Below are 25,634 nucleotides of genomic sequence, written 5' to 3'. Positions count from 1 at the left end.
AATTTTATTAGGGCTGAATGGAAAACATTAAAAATTTAAGCCTGTGATTCTGCCATTCAATTAACATACTCAATTTTAACAGCTGTCGGGATTTCATATATTTTTTTGGAAGATAGCTGAGTGGTAGTGGTATTCCTTTGTGTATACAGACCTCAATTTCTTTATCCATTCATCTGTCGACATGATTTTCCAAATTGGCTATTGCAAGATAATAAACAATAGTAGCACATATATATGTATTTTTAAATATTTATCTTCAGATAAATAACCAGAATGCAATATCTGGATCACACAGTATTTCTGTTCTTAATTTTTGGAAGAGTCTCCATGTGGTTTTCCTTAGTGATTGCAACAGTTTACAATCCCACCAGCCCTGTACAAGGGTTTCCTTTTCCCACCTCTTCATCAACATCTTAATACAGTATATACAAATGTCCAAATATAATACTTGTAACCTACATAATAATTATAAACCAATGTTATTTCAATACTTTTTTAAAAAGTTGTTGGAATAGCATAAACTCATAGGCTCAAAATCCTGCTGCATTGCAGGCTCTGTGTTTGTGTGTGTGTGTGTGTGCGCGCGTGTCTCCTGGATTTGCTACTGTTTGGCATGTCTAGTATATTTCTATCTTCCTGTACTTCTCAATTATGTTGGGATTTGTGCTTTTGTCTCTGTCTCTTACATTTCACTGACTTTTTGTGTCCTGGCCTTTCTTTCTGAATTAGTGTCTTTAAATATGTGTTATATTTAAAAGTTTTTATGTGTCCTGCACTTGATTTAAAACTTCTAAATTGAAAATTTTTGTCTTAAGATATACGTGCAAAACAATTTTATATCATCTTTGTGACACTTCATTTACAATTCTTCATGAAAAATTCTGTCTCGTCACTATACTTAAGATAGTATAGTTCTAAAAACACATTAGTTATGATGTCTTATTTAAAGTCATATAGTTCTAAATTAAACATTAGTAATGGTGTCTTATTGAAAGTCATATCCTAGATCCTAACCTTAAATATGTCTTTCCTCATTATCAAATTGAAAACTTTTGATTATTTAACATGTTTATTAGCACTTTAAAATAAAGGGTGTTTACATTTTAAAATCATAATATATAATTTTTTAATATTCTTGCTTTAGTTCTCCCCTCATGCTTTTTCCCCACAGTAATTGTTCCCTAATTTAAAATTTTCTTCTTATTCTATTTTTTTATTTGTGTGGTTCTGTCTATAGTTCTGTAGTCATTTCCCAACCACATATGATTAAGCAATTAAGTCCTGGTTTGTATCATTAATATTTTTTTACAATTTAGTGTTTAAATTGCACCTTTACTAAGAGCAATAATAATTAGTCAGACTGACTACATAGAAACGAAATGTTTATTCTCATAGAATGAGTTCATAGCATTTAGAGTTTTATAAACTGAGCAGTTGTCATCTGTGATACCTATGTCAGTAACAGGAACCTTCGAGCAGTAAAAGGAACCAGTGAGGCAGGAAAACGATGTCCTGATCCAGTTATTTTAGCTGGATTTGGAGAGTAGTGACTTTTGATTTCTGTTCTTTTATTCTGAACCATTAGGAATGACTTCTTTCTTCTTCTAGTTCTCAAAGGTCAAAAATTCAAAGGACTTAGAATTTCCAGCTCTGTTGCTAGAACAAGGAGGGGGGAATAATTTCCATCCTTCTCTCCTGCTTTCTACTCTGGCTCCTGGGCTTTGCCTTACGTAACAGGATTCTGACCTTTTAGAAGAATGAATTTTATAGATTTATCGTTTACATTTTGAGCACAAGAATGCTGAACTCCTGCCTTTTGAAAGTGATTCCTACTGTTCACATATCAAAGTACATGATTTTTATAAAGATAGCACTCTCTACTCAGTTGATTTTATAACCTTTGAAATGCACTCCTTCACCAGATGCCTCAAAAGATGAGTGAACACAGTCAAAGAAACAGTGATCACAGATGGCTAGTGCTCTTCCGTGAATATCTACCCTGGTCTGAATTTCCTTCCAGATGTGGAGTGTCTTACATAGAGGATGAAAAATGACATTCCTCTCCTTTCCTATTGTCAGCCCTGAGTCAGTGAGTGTAGAGAAGGATTGTCACCAGCTCTTAATAATGTTAGAGGAAAGTTTCTTCTGGTTTCCAAAAATGTAACAAGTCTTCTTGAAAGGACACTGTGACTTTACTTTTATTTGTCCTTTAGGGTGCACTTCTTTTCACTATAAGAAATAGATATATTTTTTTTTTTGGCTTGTGGTTGATCTCTGTTGTTACACTCTTGCCTTGTGTTAGTTTATCTAAAGTGTTATTAATCTATTCTTATATTTGCACTAAGTAAGAGGAAGGCATTATTTACTGGGATCTGTAGTGAGCATTTTCTGTATGTATTTTCTAGTAAAATAACAATTAAATTTTGTAATACATGGTTTGATTATCCCTGACACTCTCTTTAGTCCTAGGGCCTCCCAGGATTCCTGTCAACTTAGCAGTTAATTTTAGCACTTTTCCAACGAGTGAAGATAAAGTAATATTCCATGATATTTTCCTTCCCTTTCAGAGTACTCTTTGTAAATATATGACTCCACATATCTAGAAATATAATAATTTAATATTTGATAAATATATAAAAATAAAAAACCTTTGAATTGGTCAATGGATACGTGAAACTGAAGTTCAATTAAGATGAGTGTGAAGTAAATGAAAAATTTTACAGCCTTTTTAATTATCTAGATATTGCCATCAGAAAGTTAGTCTAATGGTAAAAACTAGCAAGATAATCATTTCAGGGATTACTGGTAAACTGAAGATATATCCAGCAAACCTGCAGAGTTATGGAAATGTCCTTGATTTAAAACTTAACTGGTATTAATATTCTATGTATATGATGTTTTTGTTTCAGAGTGTTTCATAACCAGGAAATAAAACTGTTGCATTGAAAACAATGTTAACATGTTCTGAAACAGCAAACACAGTGTTATCTTAATATTTTTAGGTGCTCCAAAATGATGTATTAGCTCATCAGACTACAGTGGAAGCTGTTAATAAAGCAGGAAATGATCTAATTGAATCAAGTGCAGGAGAAGAAGCAAGCAACCTTCAGAACAAGCTAGAGGTTTTAAACCAACGCTGGCAAAATGTTTTGGAAAAAACAGAGCAAAGGAAGCAGCAGCTGGATAGTGCCTTGCGCCAGGTGAATAAGAGAATCAATTTTGAATCTTTCTATAGCCTTCAGAAGCAAAAGAGCATAAAATTTTTTCATTGGTTTGCAGATCCTGTTTTACTCTTTGTATCTGAAGGAGAGGAGTGAAGATAAGTGGGCTAGAGAATAGAGCAGACAAGAATGCAGCTCTCTAGTTCTTAGTGTGATAGTCTTATCTGCTAGAGCTCACCTGATGGAGACAGGCAAGGAAAATCCAGAGGCTTAACAGACTGGGATTGTTTGAACCTTGTTTTCTGCTTGAAAGTGACAGTGTTTATGGCCAAATTTAAAACTCTCAATCCCTCCAGGCCAAAGGGTTCCATGGAGAAATTGAGGATTTGCAGCAGTGGTTAACTGACACGGAGCGTCATCTGTTAGCATCCAAACCTCTGGGAGGATTACCAGAAACAGCCAGGGAGCAGCTTAATGCCCACATGGTATGTCCGTCATTTCCTACAACTCTAGCCTCCTTTAAGAGACTGACTGTTGGGGGTGGGTACTGGTGATAAACGTAAGTTGTGGGAGGTGGTTTAAAGGATGAACACTTACAGCAGAAATCATTATGTGTAAGTGCTAGAAATACTGGTATTTTTGGTGTTGGAGTCTAAATAATGGCCTTAAATCTCTTACTGTTCATTGTCTTAACTTTTTACCCACTGTATGTCTTCCAAGCACAGAATGAAATTATGCCAATAAAATATTACAGTCCAAGGACAGATTCACAGAGCCCCTTATTTTACAGAGGAGGAAATTGAGGATTGGGGAGATTAGATTACTTGCCCAAGGGCACAGAGTTGTGATTGGATACTGTACAGTGAAATCTTTCTTGACAACATGTAAAATATTGTTTCAGAAACTTTGGCGTACTGAATTAGATTGATAATGATAACACCATTTCTGAAATTTCTCAGTAGACAGGGTATGACTATAGGTTTTAAGTGTTTTAATATATTGAAAAGATTAATTGTGTCACCATTACTCTGTTCCCTTGCTATATATGAAAAGAGACTTGGGGTTGAACTTGAAAAAACAGAGCTTTTAGATTTTATTCTTATAAACATACTTTAACTTGGGGTGATATTCAATATAGGAAATCTGTGCTGCCTTTGATGTTAAAGAAGAAACGTACAAGAGTCTGATGCAGAAAGGCCAGCAGATGCTTGCAAGATGCCCCAAATCTGCAGAGACAAATATTGACCAAGACTTAAATAATTTGAAAGAAAAATGGGAATCAGTGGAAACCAAACTCAATGAAAGGAAAGTATGTGCCTTGATGAATGTAATTGGATGAATAAATGTTTTAGGTGTTTTTATTTCATAGTTTTTATTGTTACCTGAATAGAATTATCAGCAGAACTTTTAAGATCTATATGTAAATTTTCTCAATATACTTTTAGAGATTTCATGGGTGAGTTGAAAATAATACTCTGTCTTAACACAGGAGAACAGAATTAAAGGAATCTACTCGAATGTAGATGAAGGTATATTATTGATCAAGTTTTACTAGGTGTATTTTTAAATCTATAAATGATGAATTGTGGGTCGTTATCCGTTCTAATCACATTTATTAAGCAAAGGGCTCTCTATGTAGGTTGGAGGGGCATGGGAGGAAGAGATAAATGAGTAAGATGATTGTATTTTTATTAGGACTTACCTAACAAATCCATGATAAGGGGTTAAAATCTCAGGAAAATATTTTTCATTTTGCCACTTTTTAAAAAGCATAGGGATGGCAATCTAAGAGATCTTAAGTATTATTGTTTAATACTATAAGAAGAATGAGAGATTAGCAATACTTGATTATAGGCCATCACTGACAGAGCATAATGTATGTTTCATATTTAACCCCCCAAATTAATCATGCAAATATCAGGTTTTCTTTTTGCAGATTCTTAGTAATTGTGTTCTGTGATTAATTGCTTCCAAAACATGGTTGAACTGCATAATAAAATGTTTTATTTGCAATGAAATGCTTCTTTCTATAATTAAATGGGTTTGGTTTGTCAGTATGTGAGTGAAGACCTTTTACATTCATAAACTGTTAGGTAATATAGATTTTGCATAAATATAAATGGAAAGGAACCCTTCCAGGGTAGTTAAAGGGGGCAAGGGGAACCTTAAATATCATCAAATACAAAATAATCTCTCTTTGCAGACTAAACTGGAAGAGGCCCTCAACTTGGCAATGGAGTTCCACAATTCTCTCCAAGACTTTATCAACTGGCTTACACAGGCTGAACAGACCCTAAATGTTGCTTCTCGGCCAAGTCTTATCTTGGACACAGTCTTATTTCAAATCGATGAACATAAGGTATGTGTGACTCACATGGATAGCATTCTCATTTCAGACCTTTTTAGACAACAGACTGTCTTAATGTTGAAAACATGAATTTGGTAATTTGAAACTTTCTTTGGTCCTTTGAAAACAGTTTCAGCTTATGACACAAGGCATTTTCAAGATAGATCAGTTTTTCATTTGTTTCTAATTATAACCCTTTTTTTTTTTTGTGGAAAGGTCTTTGCCAATGAAGTGAATTCTCACCGTGAGCAAATAATAGAACTGGACAAAACTGGAACCCACCTGAAATATTTTAGTCAGAAACAAGATGTTGTCCTAATTAAGAATCTACTGATCAGTGTGCAGAGTCGATGGGAAAAAGTGGTTCAACGGTTAGTAGAAAGAGGAAGATCTTTGGATGATGCAAGGAAGAGGGCCAAACAGGTAAACAGAGTTTTCTGAATTTGGCAGCTCTAGCTGTTGAAATATGTATTATGTATTAAAGTACTTTTATTGCAGACTGTATTTGGTATAGCAATTATGGCATGAAGCCATTGCTTTTATTTCCTGAAAGGTCTGTGGCCTAAGTTTGCATGATGACATCACTTGTTGACCTGTCAACAACCCCAGGCCCTGGAGTCTAATCTTGAAAAGACTGATTATAGCTTGATTTCATAAATAAACCATTATAATTAAGGACCAAAAAGAGACCAGAATTTTGGTTATGTAGTCTATTTTGTCTTTGTCCTTTCAGCCTCTACGCTGATACTGAGTGAAAAGTCATACTTTACCATATTGCTACCTTTTGCTTAGCACTGTGTTAATGCTATGTATTTCTCCCCACATATGTAGCAGTGCCCTCTGTAGGATAGATATTTCTTGAGTTACAATAACTGATTTGTATAATATCTTGGATGCCAGTAGCCGGTTGCCAACCCTCTTCCTATTTTCCTCATTTAAACAATTTTATTTTCTCCTTTTCCAGTGAACTTTTGTAATGGTTTTATATTATTTTAGTGTAAAATTATAGTATTTCCTCTATTTACATGGTATAAAAATACTTTTGAAAGTGGGGATGGAGTTAGAACTATCCGGTTACTGACCTTAGCCATCAAGCTGTTAAAGCCTGTATTATTTGTAATAAGACTGCATAATGTTGACTAGCTGTTTTTTCCTAAATTCATGCCTTATTGTAATATTTCATTTTTTACCTCAGATGATGTTCACAGTTCTCTGACTTCAACAATTTCTGTGCCTATTCTAACCTCCATGTTTTCAGGTGCAGATGGAGTAGAACTAAGGCAGGGATGTGTAGGGAGAGCTGGTTGTGATGAGATGACTCTAATGGACTGTGCAGCTTTGTGATTCTGTGCTGTGACTGTGCTCTTGTTGCTAAATGTATTTTTGTTATTTCATTTTTAATGTGCTCTGATATAAAACATTTTATTTTGATAGCTTAAGTTTTTGTTATGTATTTGTTCACTGAAGATTGTTATGAGAAATAATTTATACCCTATTTCACAATTTGATACCCAAAAATAGTACCCACTAGTTCTCTATGATAAATAGAAAAGAGGCTGTGGTTGAAGGCTGAAATTTATAATGACTCTTCTTGCCCCATTCAATTGTATTTTTCTATCACTGGAATTAGATTCCATCATTTTGGGAAGGTAGATTTATTTATATATACATACATATATTATATATATATATATATATATGGCACCAGAATATTTTAAGTCATAGATGCCAAAGAGAATTATATTTTGCTAAAGCTCAAATATTATATATGTAAGGCAATATGTAAGTCAATATGTAAGGCACAGGAATTAATTTGAGGATTCTGAAAGCACCAGTAAAGATATTGATCTATTTAGTATTAAATAGGAATAATGTGGCCTCTTTTGGTTCTTGTTACTTTTTCAAACCTATTTACAAATTTTATCTTTCTCCCTGCTCCCTTTTAATTCCTTTTTTCTTAACATAGGGACTGAACACCATAGATCTGTTAAGAGACAGCATAGGGCAAACAAATTTCACTGAAGAGTTAACATTACAGAAAAGAATAGGAAGAAAGTTCTCCCTGGTGCTCCCTAGCTGCTTTTATGCTCATTTCTGTTTTTGTTTTTTGTTGTTGTTTTTGTTGTTGTTAAAGTTTTTTTTTATGTTTTTGAATGAATTATTACAAAATGACTATGGAGCACAACCACAAAAGTCAAGCTATCAACAAGACATTTTATAATCTGTTGATGAAAATGTTACACTGTTTCTTCTTCTTTAAAGAAGAAGGGAAAGTTTTGAATTCATTTCCATTATTTCTGTTAATATTATTTCTGTTTTGAAAACATGCTAGATTTCAAACACAGTATACCTGAACATTTCCTGAACAAAGATGTGAATTTCTTTTATAGTTCCATGAAGCTTGGAGTAAACTTATGGAGTGGCTAGAGGAGTCAGAAAAGTCTTTGGATTCTGAACTGGAAATTGCCAATGATCCAGACAAAATAAAAACACAACTTGCTCAGCATAAGGTGAGTCTACGATTAAGCATATTGTCACATTATCTACCTTGAGGTCATTTAAACTCTTACTTGATTGTGTAATTACTCATCACTAGAGAAAAAAAGCTTGAATGTGGCCCTATATTAAATTTAAAACCAATGGCCATTCACATCGGTCACGTATCAGTAGTATCTTTAGTCTCCAGTGGCCATTCCATTATGATTTGGGGCCAATTGTTAAAAGAATGCATCCAAAATGAAATCTATGAATCTTTTGCAGTTTAACACATACAAAGGATTTATACTCAATCATTGGCATTTCACCTCTTCACAACTACTGTTTTATAATTTCTTTCACAGATCAAATGCTAGCCAGAAGATAATTCTAGAGTAAAAATAGTTTTTTGCCTTATAGATTCTTTTAAACAGTTGGTGGGGGAAAATTGGGTGCCCCTATTTAAATTGGTATTTATTGCCTAAGTGCAGTATGTGACATCCAACCCTACCCTCAAAGACACGTCAGTGGCTTCCTTGTGTTGAAGATGTAGGAACATTGTTTTTTATATTTTTTGCTTTTTATTTTCTTACCATACAATATTCAAAGTGCATCTCTCCACACCCATCCTCCCATCTTTCAAATTTGAATCTTGTTATCATTCTATTTATAAAGTGATCATCAACTGTCAAGGTAATAATGACGTGGGTAAAAGGAGAGTGATTCCTGCAAATACTACCACAATTTTAGGCATCTACATATAAATCATTATATGAAAGCTGGTAATTTTTTAAAAAGATTTATTTATTTATAATACAAGAACTGAGGTACAGGCCAGAGTTGTAGGGGGTGAGAGGATTCATCAGAGACAGAGTGGGGAACAGAACAGGCAGACTGACTGAAATACACTGCTGAGGGGAGCAGCGGGAGAGACAGGAGAGGTGTGCTACACCATGTGAGTAGTTCCCTGGCCGGGCAGGGATTGAACTTGTGCTGCAGGAGGATGTGGATAGCTTCATAGTGCTGTGAAAGCTGGTGATTTTTTAAAAGACTGGACAAAATGTGGCAATAAAAGGTTTATCATCATCAGAAAATTCTAGCCTTCATCTACAGAACAGGTTGGCTGCTTCCACTGGTGGATATAACTAACCTTGGGTCATGATCCTAGGATGTTGGAAGGAAACATATTGAGCACCTGTCTTTTGGCTACATTAAGTATTATAAATGGCTTGTTCTGCTGCTACCCTCTGTGAACTGCCACATCTAACATTGACAGCACCTTCCTTCCTTCCTTTTCCTCTGATGGAAAAATGGGGAATGGAAAAATCCTTCTCAAAATAGAATGCCTTATTTGTATTTGAACACAGATGTTCTGTCATGTAGCATGATGAAATTATATTGCATATTTAAGTTTAAGACTCCAAGAAATAAGAATATGCAGAGAACCTTGTTAGATTCTTCATGTTTCCTAGTGGGATCTTTTGCCAAACTCACCATTTCCCTGAGATGATGATAGAAAGTATATTAAACCAGTTTTAAAAGAAGTGCTTTTATTTGTCATTTTGGATGCTTTTTGTCTTTAAAAGGTTTTCATCTATCCTGTGTTCAACTATGACACTATTGAGTGTCTTTTGTGGGAAGAAATTCTATCAATACCATGATTCAAAAACTAGCATTCTATTTAGAGTAACATGAAAAGAAATAATTACAAAAAAAATACAAAAAAATGATGTTAATTGCAAAAATTCCCTACAAAGCAAAAAAAAATAGCTTAGTTATATTAAGACATGTAAAGAGGAGAGTTTTTACAGGCAGTAAAAACTTATTAGATAATTATAACCTCTAGAATATTTTAGAAAATTATACATTTGCATAGCTTTTTTACTATCTGGGGTGCTCCCAGGGTTGAAAATCACTGTATTAGTGTTTCTTTGATATTTAATGAGGTTGTAATTTGCCCATTAATTTGGCCTTTCTCCTCATCCCTGACTATATATTCAATAGCAGTTATTCTTTTTATTACTTACAAGCACTCACAAAATAGATGATAAAAAGAGACCTACAAAGACAATATCCCTGCTCTATAGAAACTTATAAGGGGTTGTGTATAAAGAATATAATTTGCCTTGTCCACACATACATATATAGGCTTGAAAGGTTAAATAACAAAATGAAATGTAGCTATGTGTCATAAAAGCAGGATAGCTGTTCTGCACTCATCTGCACTTGTTCTGAGATTTTGGTAGGGCTTTATAGAGCAGAAAGGAAGGATGTAGGCTTCCCAAATGATGTAAATAGAATGAGCAGTAGGTCTGTTACAGAGCAGAATGAGAGGTACATCAGAAATCTGCATGCTCTAAATGGGTTCTGCCACCCACTGTATCAAGATGAAACACTCTACTACCCAAGATTTTCAATAGAAAAGAACATTAATTCAGTTGGTGTGCAGTAGAGAGATAATTAGTGTGACATAAAGAGAAGAAAAGAGAAAGAAAATAGTTAAAAGTTTCCCCAAGAAACACCCAAAGTTCTCTGTCCACTCATGAATAAATGCCCAGACAAACAGGGTTGGCCCAAAGCAGAACTGTTGAGGCCCAAAAGCTTGCCACAAGTCTAAGCCACCTTCTGGTGGGGATCTATGGGAAGGGGGCAGAGGAGGCTAGGCATGTCTGAAAGGAAAAGAGCAAAATCAAAATACAAGTCAAAATAAAGGCTGCCATTGACAGCCTCCCCATGATTTCTTACCCACATCTCTGACTCTTTCCAGTGGCTCTTCCATGTCCCCCAAGTCCTTGGTGTAAGTCCAAGGCTGAGAAGCAAGCACAGCAGCTTCTTCTTATGTCTCTCTGCTCCATGTGCCTCTTCCAGGTCTTCCTGTGTCCTCCTTCTGCCTTCCTCTCTCCTCTTCTTCACTTCACAGTCTTTTCTAGCTTCACCTCCCTACATAGCTCCACCCTTCCTTAGGGTGGGACAGGGAACCTGGAGCCTCCCCTTTCCTTGGGGATTATCCTGTTACAGGTCCAAACATAGGAATCTAGAGATGTGGCTTTTTGTCCCTTGCCCTGCTTCACAAATAAAATTACATGTAACATTATTGTGGATCTTCAAAGTATATGACAATAAATCTGACAATAAAAGGCAACAGTTCTAAATTGTACATTGCTGAGCCACTCTGTCCATACTGGACCAGCAATTACTTATGTGTTAGCTACATTTTCCTGTCCAAATTCTTAGACTTTTCAGTAGTTTATTAGCGATTCCAATTTATCATACCAAGCATACTGTTTGTGGTTTATACCTACAAGAGAATCAGGATTTGTTTTGCTTTGAATTTTTTTTTTTATTCATTATAGTAGATACTGTAGGCACACTTGGTAACAATTTGAAAGTTTGAAGATTTTTCTCTATTTTGGTACATTCCTGTGTAGACTATAACTGTACTCTACCCTATCCAGTTTTATTATTTTCTGATGGCTTCCAGTGTTTGAAATCCCCTTATTAGGAATGCCTCTGTTAATGGCCCTTACCTTATTGTTTGTTAAGTCTCTAGTTTGAAATGCGATTGTTTTCTTCTTATATTAAATATATAGGAATTCCAGAAATCACTCGGTGCCAAGCATTCTGTCTACGATACCACTAATAGAACTGGACGTTCTCTGAAGGAGAAAACCTCTCTGGCTGATGACAATCTAAAACTGGATGACATGCTGAGTGAACTCAGAGACAAATGGGATACTATCTGTGGAAAATCTGTAGAAAGGTAAAATGTTCCTTCATGTAGTTAGGTTACTTCATGCAATCATGGTACTTTGCAGGGAATTTTAGGGACTTTACACACTTCCTTTCCTGAGGGGAACTTCTGCCCATTTTAAAATCCTACTTATATAGTACCTGCACTGGGAAAACTTTGCTTTTCATTATTATTTATTTTTTAATACTCAGTTCACTCAAAACATGATGTCATTCTCCAAGCCTCTGTCTTCTCACACCTGACTACACAACTGCTTTCTCTTCCCTGTTCCCACCCACACCCCTGGTCTGCCTGTTGTCCTTAATCTGATTTCCACATAACTACCAGGGCTGTTACATGGTTTACATTTTAAAACATAAACAGGATCTAGTCATTCTTCTACTTCATACCTGTAGGTACTTAATATTGGGCATGGGCTAAAGTATAGATTCCTTAATGTGACTTATAAGGTCCTGCTGACCTGATTCCTGTGTTCCCTTCCAGCAGCCATGCACCTCCTTACACTCTAATTACAAAGGCCTAAGACTTATTTCAAAATTTTAAGTGTTTAACAGGAGAATTCTGATTTTCTAATAAATGTTTTTTGGATTTTTCATGAATCCTTAGTCTCCTTACTTTGTTACTATTGAGAGTAAATAGAACATTATATTCTGTTCCAGATATGCCACAATAAATTTTTGTAGTATTATTTTTTAATCTTGACTTCTCCAGTTTCTCCAGTTTCAAAATGTTAACATGCTTTTTTTTTTTTTACAGTATCATATAAGTGATTTCATTTATATGACATTCTTGAGAAATCAACAATAATAGCAAACGGATCTGTGATCAATATCAGGAGTTAAAAATGGGGCAGACTGTGACTATAAAAAGACTGCATGGTGGAGATTTGGGGGGATGGAACTATTTTGTATTTTGGTTGTGCTGATGGTTACATAAATCTATGCTTATGTTACAATTCATAGAACTGAATACCCCCAAAAAGTTTACTGTATGATAATTTTTTAAAAGCAATTAATTTAAAAAGGCATATTTTTATGATGAAGGTAATGGGTCAATGTATTTTCCAGAAATGATGATTAGGGAAATATTCTGAAACCAATGTCAAGTATTTAAGGAATATAAAAAAGAAAACTTTAGAAAGTCCTTGTTATTTTCTAAGATAAAGAAACAACAGTGAATGCCAAAATATTGTTTTTTCTTCTCAAGTACTGCTTAGCCTTCAAAAGTAAATTTTAGATGTTCAGAAAAATAAGGTGGTGGTTTTTGGTTGCTCAGTTTGTTTTTTTCACTTGTTTTTCTACAGGCAAAACAAATTGGAAGAAGCCCTGTTATTTTCTGGACAGTTCACAGATGCCCTACAGGCCCTCATTGATTGGTTATATAGAGTTGAACCCCAGCTGGCAGAAGACCAGCCTGTCCACGGAGACATTGACTTAGTGATGAATCTGATCGATAATCACAAGGTATTTTTATCTGGGACATTTTATTTGATTTCATTTGATTGTTCTGAGTATAGAGGGATCTATAAGCACTTAATTTAGCCTTTATCTAGAGGCTACATACATCACACTGCATAACATTCTTTCATAGCGAAATACATGTACATTTGAGCAGAATCAGGAAGCAACTTTATAAGTGAACATGAATGTTACTAGGTATCAATGAGATACTTTTGTTTTTAATTTGCAGATCTAAAACCATTTTAGAATTTGGAAAGTGAATTCACTTTATGGTGCTATAAAACAGCTTTCAAGAATGTTTAACTATCTTTAGTTATTTATTTAAGTAGTATGTAATGTAATTTAAAATCATTCTTTCAGTGACCTGTAGCTCTGTCATTGCATAGGGATGTGAATTTGTGACATGACCTATGGGAGTCAGCTACTTTTCTTTTTTTAAAAAAATAATGAAATAACATTACTTTACATCCTTGTTTACATTTTGACAATATAGGATTTCTTCCTCAGGGTGGTCACTGAGCTTTTCTATTTTTAAGAACTATTTTAACATTGCATATTGAACTGCAGTAGTTAATAAGAAAACAGCACATGCTATAAGTGATTTATTTCTTCAAGAAAAATGGTTTCCTTATGGTTTCCTGATATGTATGTTAAACTGTTGTTCAAATCAAAGGTAATAATTGGGATGACCAGTTAATGCTAAATTAGGGTCAAATGCTGCATTTCAACATAAAGAACATCAAAAGAACATGAATACTAGTATAGAATAGTTGTATTGAGTTGACTTTATGTACAAACATAATACTGTTTGAATTTATCTTGTATTTCCTCTAATTTTTGAGTACAGAAAGTTTATTTTATTTTAAAATATTCACTTTCTACTTCTGTGGTTATGGTGTTTTGATTGTGCCTGTTCCTTTTTAAATATGGCCTTTTACATACTTGCTGCCCCTTTTCTGGTTCTATTACCTTATATCCACTAAAGAGAACTTGGTACATTTAAACATTAAGAGAAAGTAAAAGAAAATGTAAAGAACATTGATCAGGCCTATAAGATTAAAAATTTTTAAAAATTAGGTTTCTTTGCCTGTATTGAAACAAATGTTTTGCATGTGATTAATACAAACTTTCCATTCCCTGGCATTCATTCAAAGAATAATGAATAGTGTGATGTTACTTTTTACATAAATACCATTTTTATAAGCTCACTGTCTTAAATATTTACTCCCCTAGGCACTTGCCAGGTTTTTCATATATTAAAGGTCATCAAGAATAAATTAATCATTCTGCATTAGTAATACAATTGGAAGGCTCATGAAGAAGTTTAAGTATACAAAGTACATTGGAAAGTCTACTCAGAATTATTGGATTAATACTACCACAAATAGATTATTTAGACATTGTGCCTTCTATGCATGTGTTTGTGCATGTGTGCCTTTGGGTATGTCTGTGTAAGTCTGTCTGCAGGCACATCTCATGTAACACTAAAGAATAAAATCAACAAAAAACTTACCACACTGTGTATTAACGTGTATCTGCCTATCAGACTAGAAAGCCATTGGATATAGCCAAAACTATAAAATGATAAAATGTACTTGGTAATATTCATATGCAGTGACTTTTTAGACAAATAAGTTAACTTTATTCTGAACATAAGGTTATTGAAAGATCTACTTGCATATACACTTTTGGATCAGAAATGAAGTGCCATGGGCTGGTTTCTTGCATTAAGTCTGTGGATAAAAAAAAGCCAGTTTAATTCCTGGTATATCTAAGTTCGTCAAAACTAGGCAGAAAAAAAAACCCTTCAAGATGACAGATAAGGATTTAAGTATCTAAAATTTGACACTCAGGATGCTGTGAAAGATGAAAGCATATTATAGAAAAAAATGGACTGTGTGCCAACCTCCTGTGTGATTCCCTGCCATTAATTTCTAGGAACCCCATGAAGTACCTAAGGGTTGCTTAGTTATCTGCTAGTCTCTCAGATATATTTACTAATTAAGAATACTGCAGTAGCCACCATCTTACTTGGCAATCACACTAATGATTTGGGAGGAATTGGGAACGCCATATAAAGTATCAAATAAAGTACCATTATTTAAATTCATTGTGTCATTTTAAAAATTAGCTTATTTGCAGAATTTATATAAGACTGAGTTCTTAAAAATTTATGCAAGACTGTTCCTCTGAAAATTCTGCAGAATATATGGGTTATTAAACTGTAGGTCTTAGAGATTTGTGCATGAGGTTATATACACATACATATTTCAAGCAATGTTTTTTACAATTTGGGTTTTGTAATTGAAAATTAATTTAAAGAAATATGCTTGTCTTAGGTCTTCCAAAAAGAACTGGGGAAGAGGACAAGCAGTGTGCAGGCCCTGAAGCGCTCAGCCAGAGAACTCATAGAAGGTAGCAGAGATGACTCCTCCTGGGTCAAAGTCCAGATGCAGGAATTAAGCACACGCTGGGAGACTGTGTGTGCACTTTCTATATCAAAGCAAACACGGCTAGAAGCAGCTCTGCGTCAGGTAAAGTCCTATACATTTTAGCTGGATATAGGGAGAAAGGCATTGAAGCCTCAGCAAGGACTGCTGTCATAAAAAACTGTGTGAAACTCTTCATTTCTTGACCAAGACAGTCATGAAGAAGGAAACTGCCCTGGTCCTTCCTCCTAACTGTCCCCCAGGAATTGAAAATACTCAGAGGGAGGTTTCTAATTTTCACATGAAAGTGCTGCTTAAGTAATTTTTCAGCTTGAATGTATGATGATGGTTGCCATTCATCTAAAATCAGATTATTAAAATGGTGAATTATTTTTCATTTAGGTCTTTTTGATATACTAGAGGTTTTTCACATTTGCAAAATGTAACAGCATATATCTATGTCTTTTTAATGGAAATATTGTATAACATTAATCAATTTAAATTGAATTTTTTTTTCATTGCGAGGAGAAATCTAACAAGCATCTTGGGGGATCTTTTTTGGGGCATGTGTATGAACTATTAGGCAGAGGAATTTCACTCGGTGGTACATGCCCTCTTGGAATGGCTGGCTGAGGCGGAACAGACCCTTCGTTTCCATGGTGTTCTCCCAGATGATGAGGATGCTCTTCGGACTCTCATTGATCAGCATAAAGTGAGTTATATAAATGCTAAGTGACACAAATGATAAAATCAAACAAAGTAGAGAAACCACACTTATGGTTGCAAATGTTTACTTTCCTGAAAAGTAATTAAAGATTTGATACGTCTGAGAATTGTTCTTATCCTCCTTGCTTACATAGGTATGTCCCCAGGTACCTACATACTTATGCAGAGCTATCTTTCCTATATTTTCTTTGTAAAGAAGATGATTATTCTAAAATTAGTCACTGTTTTTCTAGCTGTTGGAAACACATTGATTTTTGTAGTGAGTTATTTGGCGTCTGACCAAAATAGTTCAATTTTGTTGTACTTTTCTATGCATTTCAAAGATGAAACTTCCTTAATGAGCAATCTGACATTTTAAAATGTATACCATTAGAATTGTAAATTAATAATTTTAACCTTTGTATGCAAGACAAGCAAGTGATTTAACAGCTGGTCTCCAAATTTTATATTTAAGTCCCTGTTTTTTTATGCTTATGTTTTCTTAACCTTTTTTAAACCTGTTTTTAATCAAGAACCTTCTTAAAATCTGTTTTAGAAATTAACCGTTGTATAAATTATAAATTTTAAAATGAGTTGTATACATAGATATAGCACTAAAGAATTAACTAGGTAAAAATATGATCATTGAGTGTGTAGGTGAAGATCTTTCCTATAACAATGCATAGAGCTAGCAAAATACTTTAAAGAGGGGTCCAGATCACTTAGCAGATATTTTGTAAACTCTGTCTCTAAAAGTCAGAAATTTGCAATGCTGTTTGCAGTGCACTCAATTTGCAATGTTTGCAGTGCACTCAATTTGCAATGCACTCAATGTAGTGTTGATATCAATATTTCCTAATAAATTTCCTGGTTAGCTTTAAAAGATCTGTTTAGTACCATTAAATAATCTCATCTTTTAAAGTTAAAAACACGTCATTAATTCTAGTGTAGCATGAATTTTCATAATAAGACATGTCTTATTGTGTCATTTTAATGACTTTTCACTCAGCGATTGGTGGCCTACCCTATAGCAATTTAATATTGCCTTTTCATCAATACAATAATGCGTTTGTATTACATATGGAGTACTAAACTGTTCCCAATAATATTTAAAGTTAGAATGTAGGAATAGAAAAATTACATCAGATTTACTGCAATTTTTGAATTTAGTCAATATTTTGAAAATCTTATTGTTGGCCAATCATCAGTTGACAGTGAGTTCTGCTAACACTGGATTTGGTCTCAGAGTGGCCCCTCCAAGTTCAGGGTACAAATCTGCTACCCTACAAAAAGGTAGCAACTTGTATATCACCACCCTTAACAACAGGAGAGGAAACCCCAAGAAGTATCAGAAGAACAAGTATTCAGAGTAGGAAAAATTGTTTTTATAACAAAATATCTTTATTTTATATACCATGAGATTACATATAATTTTTAAGGGCTCCTTTATAGTAACATAACATTATTTATTCTTTTCATTTCCTCTGTTTCCTTTCAAATACACACAAATATAAGAAAAACAGAATATTTAATTCATAGCCCCAGAATTATATACTTCTCAGTCTAATTCACTTTCTAAAAACAGCAAGTTTCACATGTAAGTATAAATCTCTCAGGTAGCACTGAGACAGGCTTTGAAAAGCACAAAATGTTACAGGGATAGTTAATAGTCTGGTCCACAACATTCTGAGATGGTCTCTAGCTGTTCTTGGTGTAGAGTCCAGCAGTTCTCACTGTAGTAAATGATCAGATCATCTGTCTTCTTGAAAAAGTCGTGTGTTAATAACCTCTGATATTCTCTTCCCTGTAAAAGTTTTTTTTTTCCTTTCACTTAAAAAGGGCCTATATTGGGGCAATTAAGATATTGTTTAAAGTAGGTCATGGTATTTAAAAAGTAGGTCATGCTAGCAGAATGTATTATTAATTGAACCTTGACCCCATAGCAGTAAATATGTAAATAAAAGGATTAAAAGCATTTATTCATCTGAGACACAAAATAATAAGACACAATCTTTTGCTCTTGTGGACCTTAGAATCTACTAGATGTGTATATATACAAATGCTTTTAACACAGTAGAATGCCAGCATAGGAAATATGTAACAGAACCGCCTCAGAGAGTAAAACAGAAGTACAATAGACATTATAGTTAACATCAGTAGTTTATATGGTCGCCGTGGTCACATGGCATGTATGGCATAGTGTCGGCCATGTCTGCAGCCCCTAGCATCCTGCCAGTTTTAGAGCAGGGTCCAGATAGATTGGGATGTCTGGGCATGCCTGATATTCAGTGTGAAGTTTTGGAAACGTCACATTTTTTAAGGCAAAGGCCCTGTTTCTTTAAGCACACTTTCAGAGTTCTATAATACATGCATTTATGGATACAGTTCTGAAGGTTAAAAGGACAGTTATTCATATGAGGCATTTGTTGAAAGGTTGATTCAAAAGCCTCTGGAAGCCTGGTGCTTATTCATCCTGCCAATGCAGAGAGTGACTCTTTGTTGACCTTTGAAAGGGACAGTTCCACAAGCCAATATGCTGTCAGGCCCACTCCCTCCAGCCTCCCCTCCACTCTCCTGCCTTGACATCTGGCCCTCTCACTCACATACACCCCCCCAAACATTTATAGTTATTAGCCCAGCCTTCGCCCTTCCTTGGTAGTTTTTGCTACATATTCCTGTCTTTCCTGCCACAGTTAATGCTGTTTTAAATACTTAAGCCCCTTGTCTTATTGATTAGAATTTTTTTGCACTAAACGTAATTTCTATCGCTGATATTACTGTCGCTCCCAATTATCCTAGACTCGTATTTTGAATCACATATTAGAAACTACTATTTCCTACTGTTGTCCATTCTCTCTTAATCCCACAATTAGTGAATTATTTCTAGCTGTGAATAAGCCAATTGAGATTCTTGTTTATTTGTTTAGCTCAAATGAACGTCACCAGAGTTTTGTTTTCAGCTGGTGCCAGCAACTAATTGAAGTCTTTCTTTCTGTTGTAGGAATTCATGAAAAAACTGGAAGAAAAACGAGCTGCACTAAATAAAGCCACCAGCATGGGAGATGCTGTTTTGGCCATCTGCCACCCTGACTCCATCACCACCATTAAGCACTGGATAACAATCATCAGGGCCAGGTTTGAGGAGGTCAGTGTGTCTGAGGTCATCTTTAGAGCAGTGTAGCTGTGAGTGTCAGGGGGTGTGGGAAACTTCAGCAGTAAAGATGCATGCATGGCTGTGGGAACCCGGGGCCTCTGCACAAAACAATTTTCTGTAAAATACTTTTCCTCTGTGTATTACTGGTCTCTGCAATCCACCTTTCTTTCAAAAGTGAAAGGAGTTTTACAGCTCTGTCCCTGAAACAGAAAAGGAGACTATGTGGTTCTCTTATATAACTTGTACATCTTCCACAGTATGGCTGTGGAATAGTCCAGCAGTTGAACAGTATTTCAGAGCAACATGTGTTTGGAGAATGAAATGCATGCATGAGGTGAATGAATTCTGTATTTCATATCTTACAGCTACTTTTATTTCCATTCTGTGCTTTGTAGAGTAAGCATACCTGATCTCTTGGGTATACCTCTCAACCTCAAAGGTGACAGGCTTTATACAGGGCTCCCATAACCTCCACAAGTTGAACCTTGGTGTTAATAATAGGGTCTAGAAAGACTAGAAGCATTATTTTCTAGCCTGGGATGATCCTAATTTACATTTAAAATTGTGTATTTTACATCAACTTAAAATATTCACTAAAATGGAAGAAATATAGAGAAGTGTTTGTTTCTCCAACAGGTGCTGGCCTGGGCTAAACAACATCAACAGAGATTAGCAAGTGCTCTGGCTGGACTCAGGGCCAAACAGGAATTGTTGGAAGCTTTGTTGGCTTGGCTGCAATGGGCTGAAACTACACTTACTGATAAGGATAAAGAAGTCATCCCCCAGGAAATTGAAGAAGTGAAAGCCCTCATTGCCGAGCACCAGGTACAGTAAATATAATCCTATACCCTGTCTTCACAGAAACTTTCTTTCTTGGTACCTTCACTTCCTCAAGTGCACTCCTCAACTGATTTTCTAATGGAACCACTGCTGGAAAACTTCTCTCTTCACAATTATTTTATTTTGATGGTCTTGTCTCTCCCTCAGTCAACTTCCTTAAATTCTTTATTTTACAGCCTCTCTGAAGTTATGCTCATGTGGCACTGTCTCAGATTGGCTCCTTGCTCAACCTCTGCTTTGTAAATGTCAACTCTCCATTCCTTTCGTTTCGTTCCCTCTTTTGGCAATCTCACTCACTCATTCTCTGGCTTCAACTGGAATGTTGTTTTATTGTTCTATGTTTGCATTTTTACTGTCTTCTGCTAAGCACCTCCCAAGATGACCACCAGTACTTCAGATATATTCTATCTACAAGGGAACATATCATCATCTCAGGAAAACTCCCTCTGTCTATGCTACCTGTTTTAAATATCTGATGTAATGGGCCTCACACCTAAGTTTGATTTTCATGTTTGCCAGTTGTTTTGTTTAATGTACATTTGCAAACAGAATCATTAAATGTCGTCTTCATTATTCAAACAGTTAACATTGCTGTTTTAATAAAAGTATAGGATATCCATCTCTATAAGAGCCTTGTTATAATAACATGATCTCAGATCATGTTCTCTGTGGTCAGAGACAGAAAAGTGATGAGGATTTCTCTAACTATGTGACAAATAGTCCAGAAATGTTACTTCACGTTCATTTGTCTCTACCTTTGCCACATATTCCAGAGGTAGGGATACCTAGTCAGCTATAATAATAAACCCAAGGAGACAAGATAAGAAATAGCAAAAGAGTCAAGCCTTTTAAAATTTCTACCTTCTTGGGCATAGCACATTTTTTTGATGGAAATATTTAAAATATATCCACATTTAATGTGGATGCCCTATGTCACTAAATATCAAAGCCATCTTAAATATTTCAAATATTTAGTTGAAATGTATCACAGAAAAGTCTGGAGACCTTCCCAGTTAACAAACATTTTTGCAGACAAATGCTCAGTTTAAGATTCTGTAGGAAGAGTTTTGGTCCTGCTAGGTGTACAGATAGGTTATATTATTTACAACTACATGAAGGTCTTCACACTGCAACAAATTATTTTGTTTTTGATTTGTTCCCTTTACCAGCTATAACATTTGCATTTTTTTAAATGAGTCAGTGCTATGTTATGATGACTTAGTTTTTTTCCCCCCTAGGGCTTAAAACATAATGATTTATTCATTTTCAGACATAATATTGCTAGCATGGCTCTTCTAACCTTTTGTTTTTAGTTCATGTCCAAAGATGGTTTTCTCTGGTATACTGATCCTTAATTGACATTATTTCTTTCATTTAAGACCTTCATGGAAGAAATGACCAGAAAACAGCCTGATGTTGATAAAGTTACCAAGACCTATAAGAGGAGAGCAGCTGATCCTTCTTCACTACAGTCCCATATTCCAGTCTTGGATAAGGGGCGAGCAGGAAGTAAGCAGTGGCTAAGTTTCTTTAAAATCAAATGGATAAGAATGGAAGTTTTATTTTTTTTTATTTGAAATCTGAGAGCAATTGTTGATTCTACATGAGCTCTCTACCATAAAAGGTTTCTTGAAAGAATACATAGGTTCAAGAATATATCAATTTATTAAACATTAAAAGATATAGCTCATTTAGCTATATGTCACTTTATTTGCTTAAAATATATCTTCTAGATTAACTAGAAGTAATTGGAAAAATTTACAAGAACAGAAATCATCACCCCCTTTGATTTGTCTTATTTTGCATTTACTGTATAAATAACCTTAAAGCTGAATGCAATAGAAATGTTACCCAACCCAATGAAATGACATTGTACATAATAGTAACTATCTTGGCGAAGATTTTTTTTTTTTTGAGATTTATTTATTTTTGCATACAAGAGCTGGGGTACAGGCCAGAGATGCGGGGGGTGAGAGGATTCACCAGTGACAGAACGGGGAACAGAAAAGGCAGACTGACTGAAATACTCTGCTGACGGGAGCTGCGGGCAAGTCAGGAGAGGTCTGTGAGTCAGGAGAGGTCTGCAGTGCCATGTGGGTTGTTCCCGCCTGGCCGGGGATTGAACTTGTGCTGCAGAGGCTGCAGATTGCTTCACAGTGCGGTGTTTAACTCCTTGCACCACCAGGGAGGCCCATTGGCGAAGATTTTTTTAAAAGCACAATTTATATCATATTAATACATTTTTTTTATTTCTGACTGGCACCTTAATAAAAAAACAAACAAACATGATCCCACAACTATAGTAGTTACTGTGATAAACACAAAGGAAAGGTAAGGTAAAAATATGTTAAGAACTCTGGAGACAGACTCCTTGGCCATCCCCACCCCTCACTGGTTGGAAAATGTAGCATTGGACAAGTTACTTTAACTCTTTGAGCTTCAATTTCCCCATCTGTAAGATGGGATAATTATAATTTCATTGGCTTGTAGTGAAGATTAAATGAGCTAAAGCCTTTGAAATGCTTGCCATATTTCTAAGCATGTAGAAATGCTCAATGAATATTAGCTGTTGATATTTCTCTGTAGCCCTGTGAGGAGGGTTAGGAATTCTGGGCAAATCCCAGCTTGTATGATCTTAGGCCACTAATTTCTCTAGGTCACATTTATTTACTTAATTAGATGAGGAAAATTATTGAGATCATTCTTTTGTGCAATTGAGAAATTTGGGAAAAATTGCCAGAAAGATGGAGAAAACTTCAGTAAGGCATTAAGTTTGGGTATGTGATTACACATGGGAAACACACAATCTCAGTGAAAAATGGACTCGGAAGAAAGCTGGAATTCCATACACACACTTCCATATTCAACTGGGGATTTGTGAAATATCTTGCTCTGACTCTAATGAATACTCACTGTCTCCCACCCTCTGCTGCCCTCCATTCAGCCATACTCTCTAAAAAGGACAGCTGGGTTTGCTGTAATTGAGTCTGAGCTACATCTTACTGCCCTGGGAGATTTCTTTTATCATGCCTTAACAAAGAGAAGGATCACAAAGGTGCTTCATTGTCATTGAAATAACACTGGTTTTAAGCTGACAGCTGTTTTAAGCATAAACTCATTGAGAAAACTCCCCAGTTTTTAAATGCTCCAATAAAGACATGTTTCTCTAATTTTTCTGAATAGTGTATGAACCTTAATGAGTAAAACACATTTGGAGCTCAACATTATACATCATCTAAATTAGAATTTACTTTTATACCCAGTAGTTTTAAGTTGATTTGGTTCTAGTTAGGAACAATAAAGGTCAAGCCTTAACATATTTTCAGAACTCTGGAAAACTTTGCCATCTTAATGAGAGTTATATTTTAACAGGAAAACGCTTTCCAGCGTCAAGCTTGTATCCCTCTGGATCACAGACACAAATTGAAACCAAGAATCCCAGGGTCAACTTATTGGTGAGCAAGTGGCAGCAAGTCTGGCTCCTCGCACTGGAAAGGAGGAGGAAGCTTAATGATGCCTTGGACAGACTAGAGGAGGTTAGAGAACTCATATATTCATTACCTTATTTTCATCTGTCCATATTCGTCATAACACATTCCCCAAATCTTGATTTATTAACTTTTCTGATAATAAGTACACCCTTGCTATTTGTGTACATATTTTATTTCTAAAATTAGTAACACAAATATGTATGTCTTCTGGGGAACAAAAAACTGACATATGGGACTTGGATATGGGGAATCAAAGCCAAAAATATATTTTAACATAATCAGAATCTGACTCCTTAAGAAAAGATCCAGCTTGACATTATGTTTGCTGGTGGCATTACCTGGCAAATATAATAATTTGTAATTCAGATGATCTGAGATTTAAAATTTCAGATTCGAAAATTGGGAAATTTTTAGATGTCTAGAGGAGCTAAGAGAGTAGAGTAGAGAACACTGAGAGATTAGATGAGTGCTTTTGAGTGGGCCTGTGTACTTTGGGGCAGCCCACCTTTGTGACCTGCCACTACAAGTTTGTTTACTTGGACTTTTGGAGGAGTTTTGTTTCCTCTGTAAAGAAAAATCAGTCAATAATGAACTTAAACTTTATAGGAAAATGTTTCTGAATTCCCTTCCTTTTTTTAAAGTGGGAAAGATGTGTGTATTGTTTAGAAAATCATTAAAAATCTTCATGTAGAATAAGATGTAATTTAAGCATTAACTCAACTGAAATACCTTTTGCCCTTTCAGCTGAGGGAATTTGCTAACTTTGATTTTGATATCTGGCGCAAAAAATACATGCGGTGGATGAATCACAAGAAATCTCGAGTGATGGACTTCTTCAGAAGAATTGATAAAGATCAGGATGGGAAAATAACTCGACAAGAATTTATTGATGGAATTCTTTCCTCAAGTAAGTCCCCAGAGAGGTGGCTATAACTGATGTAATTTTTAAAGAAAATAAGCACTGTTTAAAACTGTGGAGCAAGTAAACTTGTGTTCTAATAAAGCATTGGCTTTAACTTTGGCTATAAAAGTCACAACCCTCAAAAACAAAAGTGTCCTTGGTAAAAACTGTGGCTTTGGATTCAGGCACATTTACTAATGGTGTAACCATGGATATAGGACATCCCTCCACTGAAGCTGTGTCCTCATTAGTATAGTAAGATGAAAAATACTTGCTGCTTGGATTGTGTTGTCTGCCACATAATGAAAAATAAATGCTAGTGACTCTTTTTAGTTCTAATTCACATTCTGATCTAACATTATCAATAGTAGGAAATTAGAATACCTTAAAATTCTTAAAATGTATGTCACCTGGTTGGATGGTTCAGTCATGTGATTTCTTTGACAGATGGTACTAGAAGTCATTGTTAAAGTAAATTTTGTATAAATTACTCCTTAAGTAAAGTGGTAGTTGAACTATATGAAATTTGCTAATATTAAACAGTTTTTAACTTAGAAAAATAGCTGTTTCATATGATTCACCTGAATTGTAATTAAAAATAAATTTAGGTGGCATATATAATGATTTGTTATGATGTAAATAAGTTTTTTAAATTATCTTTTCTAGATTTATTTTATTTGTTCATGCATACAAGAACTGGGCAGTAGGTCAGAGGTGCACGGGGTGAGAGGATTTACCAGGGACAGGGTGGGAAGCAGAACAGGTGGATCTACTGAAATACACTGCTGAGGGGAGCAGCAGAAGAGACAGGAGAAGTCTTCTGCACCATGTGGGTTAGCTCCCTGGCTGGGGATCGAACTCATGCTGCAGTGGCTGGCAGTAGCTTGATAGCACTTGATAACCCCTGTGCCACAAGGGAG

The 25,634-nt window shown here is 35.2% G+C and overlaps 1 protein-coding gene across 17 annotated transcripts in view; it reads left to right on the top strand.

Moving 5' to 3' along the window:
* Window positions 1-25,634, top strand: part of DST (dystonin) — a 415,236-nt gene that overhangs the window by 377,083 nt on the left and 12,519 nt on the right. For all 17 annotated transcript variants that reach the window (XM_037519891.1, XM_054698893.1, XM_037519898.1 and 14 more), the window contains 15 exons: window positions 3,003-3,200; window positions 3,518-3,646; window positions 4,300-4,470; window positions 5,365-5,520; window positions 5,725-5,931; window positions 7,899-8,018; window positions 11,574-11,743; window positions 13,038-13,197; window positions 15,534-15,728; window positions 16,207-16,335; window positions 19,330-19,473; window positions 20,119-20,307; window positions 21,702-21,831; window positions 23,695-23,858; window positions 24,558-24,720. In XM_037519891.1, coding sequence (XP_037375788.1) covers window positions 3,003-3,200; window positions 3,518-3,646; window positions 4,300-4,470; window positions 5,365-5,520; window positions 5,725-5,931; window positions 7,899-8,018; window positions 11,574-11,743; window positions 13,038-13,197; window positions 15,534-15,728; window positions 16,207-16,335; window positions 19,330-19,473; window positions 20,119-20,307; window positions 21,702-21,831; window positions 23,695-23,858; window positions 24,558-24,720 — 2,425 coding nt within the window. The remainder of the gene's footprint in view (window positions 1-3,002; window positions 3,201-3,517; window positions 3,647-4,299; window positions 4,471-5,364; window positions 5,521-5,724; window positions 5,932-7,898; window positions 8,019-11,573; window positions 11,744-13,037; window positions 13,198-15,533; window positions 15,729-16,206; window positions 16,336-19,329; window positions 19,474-20,118; window positions 20,308-21,701; window positions 21,832-23,694; window positions 23,859-24,557; window positions 24,721-25,634) is intronic.

This window comes from Talpa occidentalis, unplaced genomic scaffold (assembly GCF_014898055.3).
Source record: "Talpa occidentalis isolate TD23 unplaced genomic scaffold, MPIMG_talOcc4v2.1 talOcc4.2, whole genome shotgun sequence".
In the NCBI taxonomy this organism is placed as follows: domain Eukaryota; kingdom Metazoa; phylum Chordata; class Mammalia; order Eulipotyphla; family Talpidae; genus Talpa; species Talpa occidentalis.
This window is presented reverse-complemented; position numbering and strand designations above follow the sequence as displayed.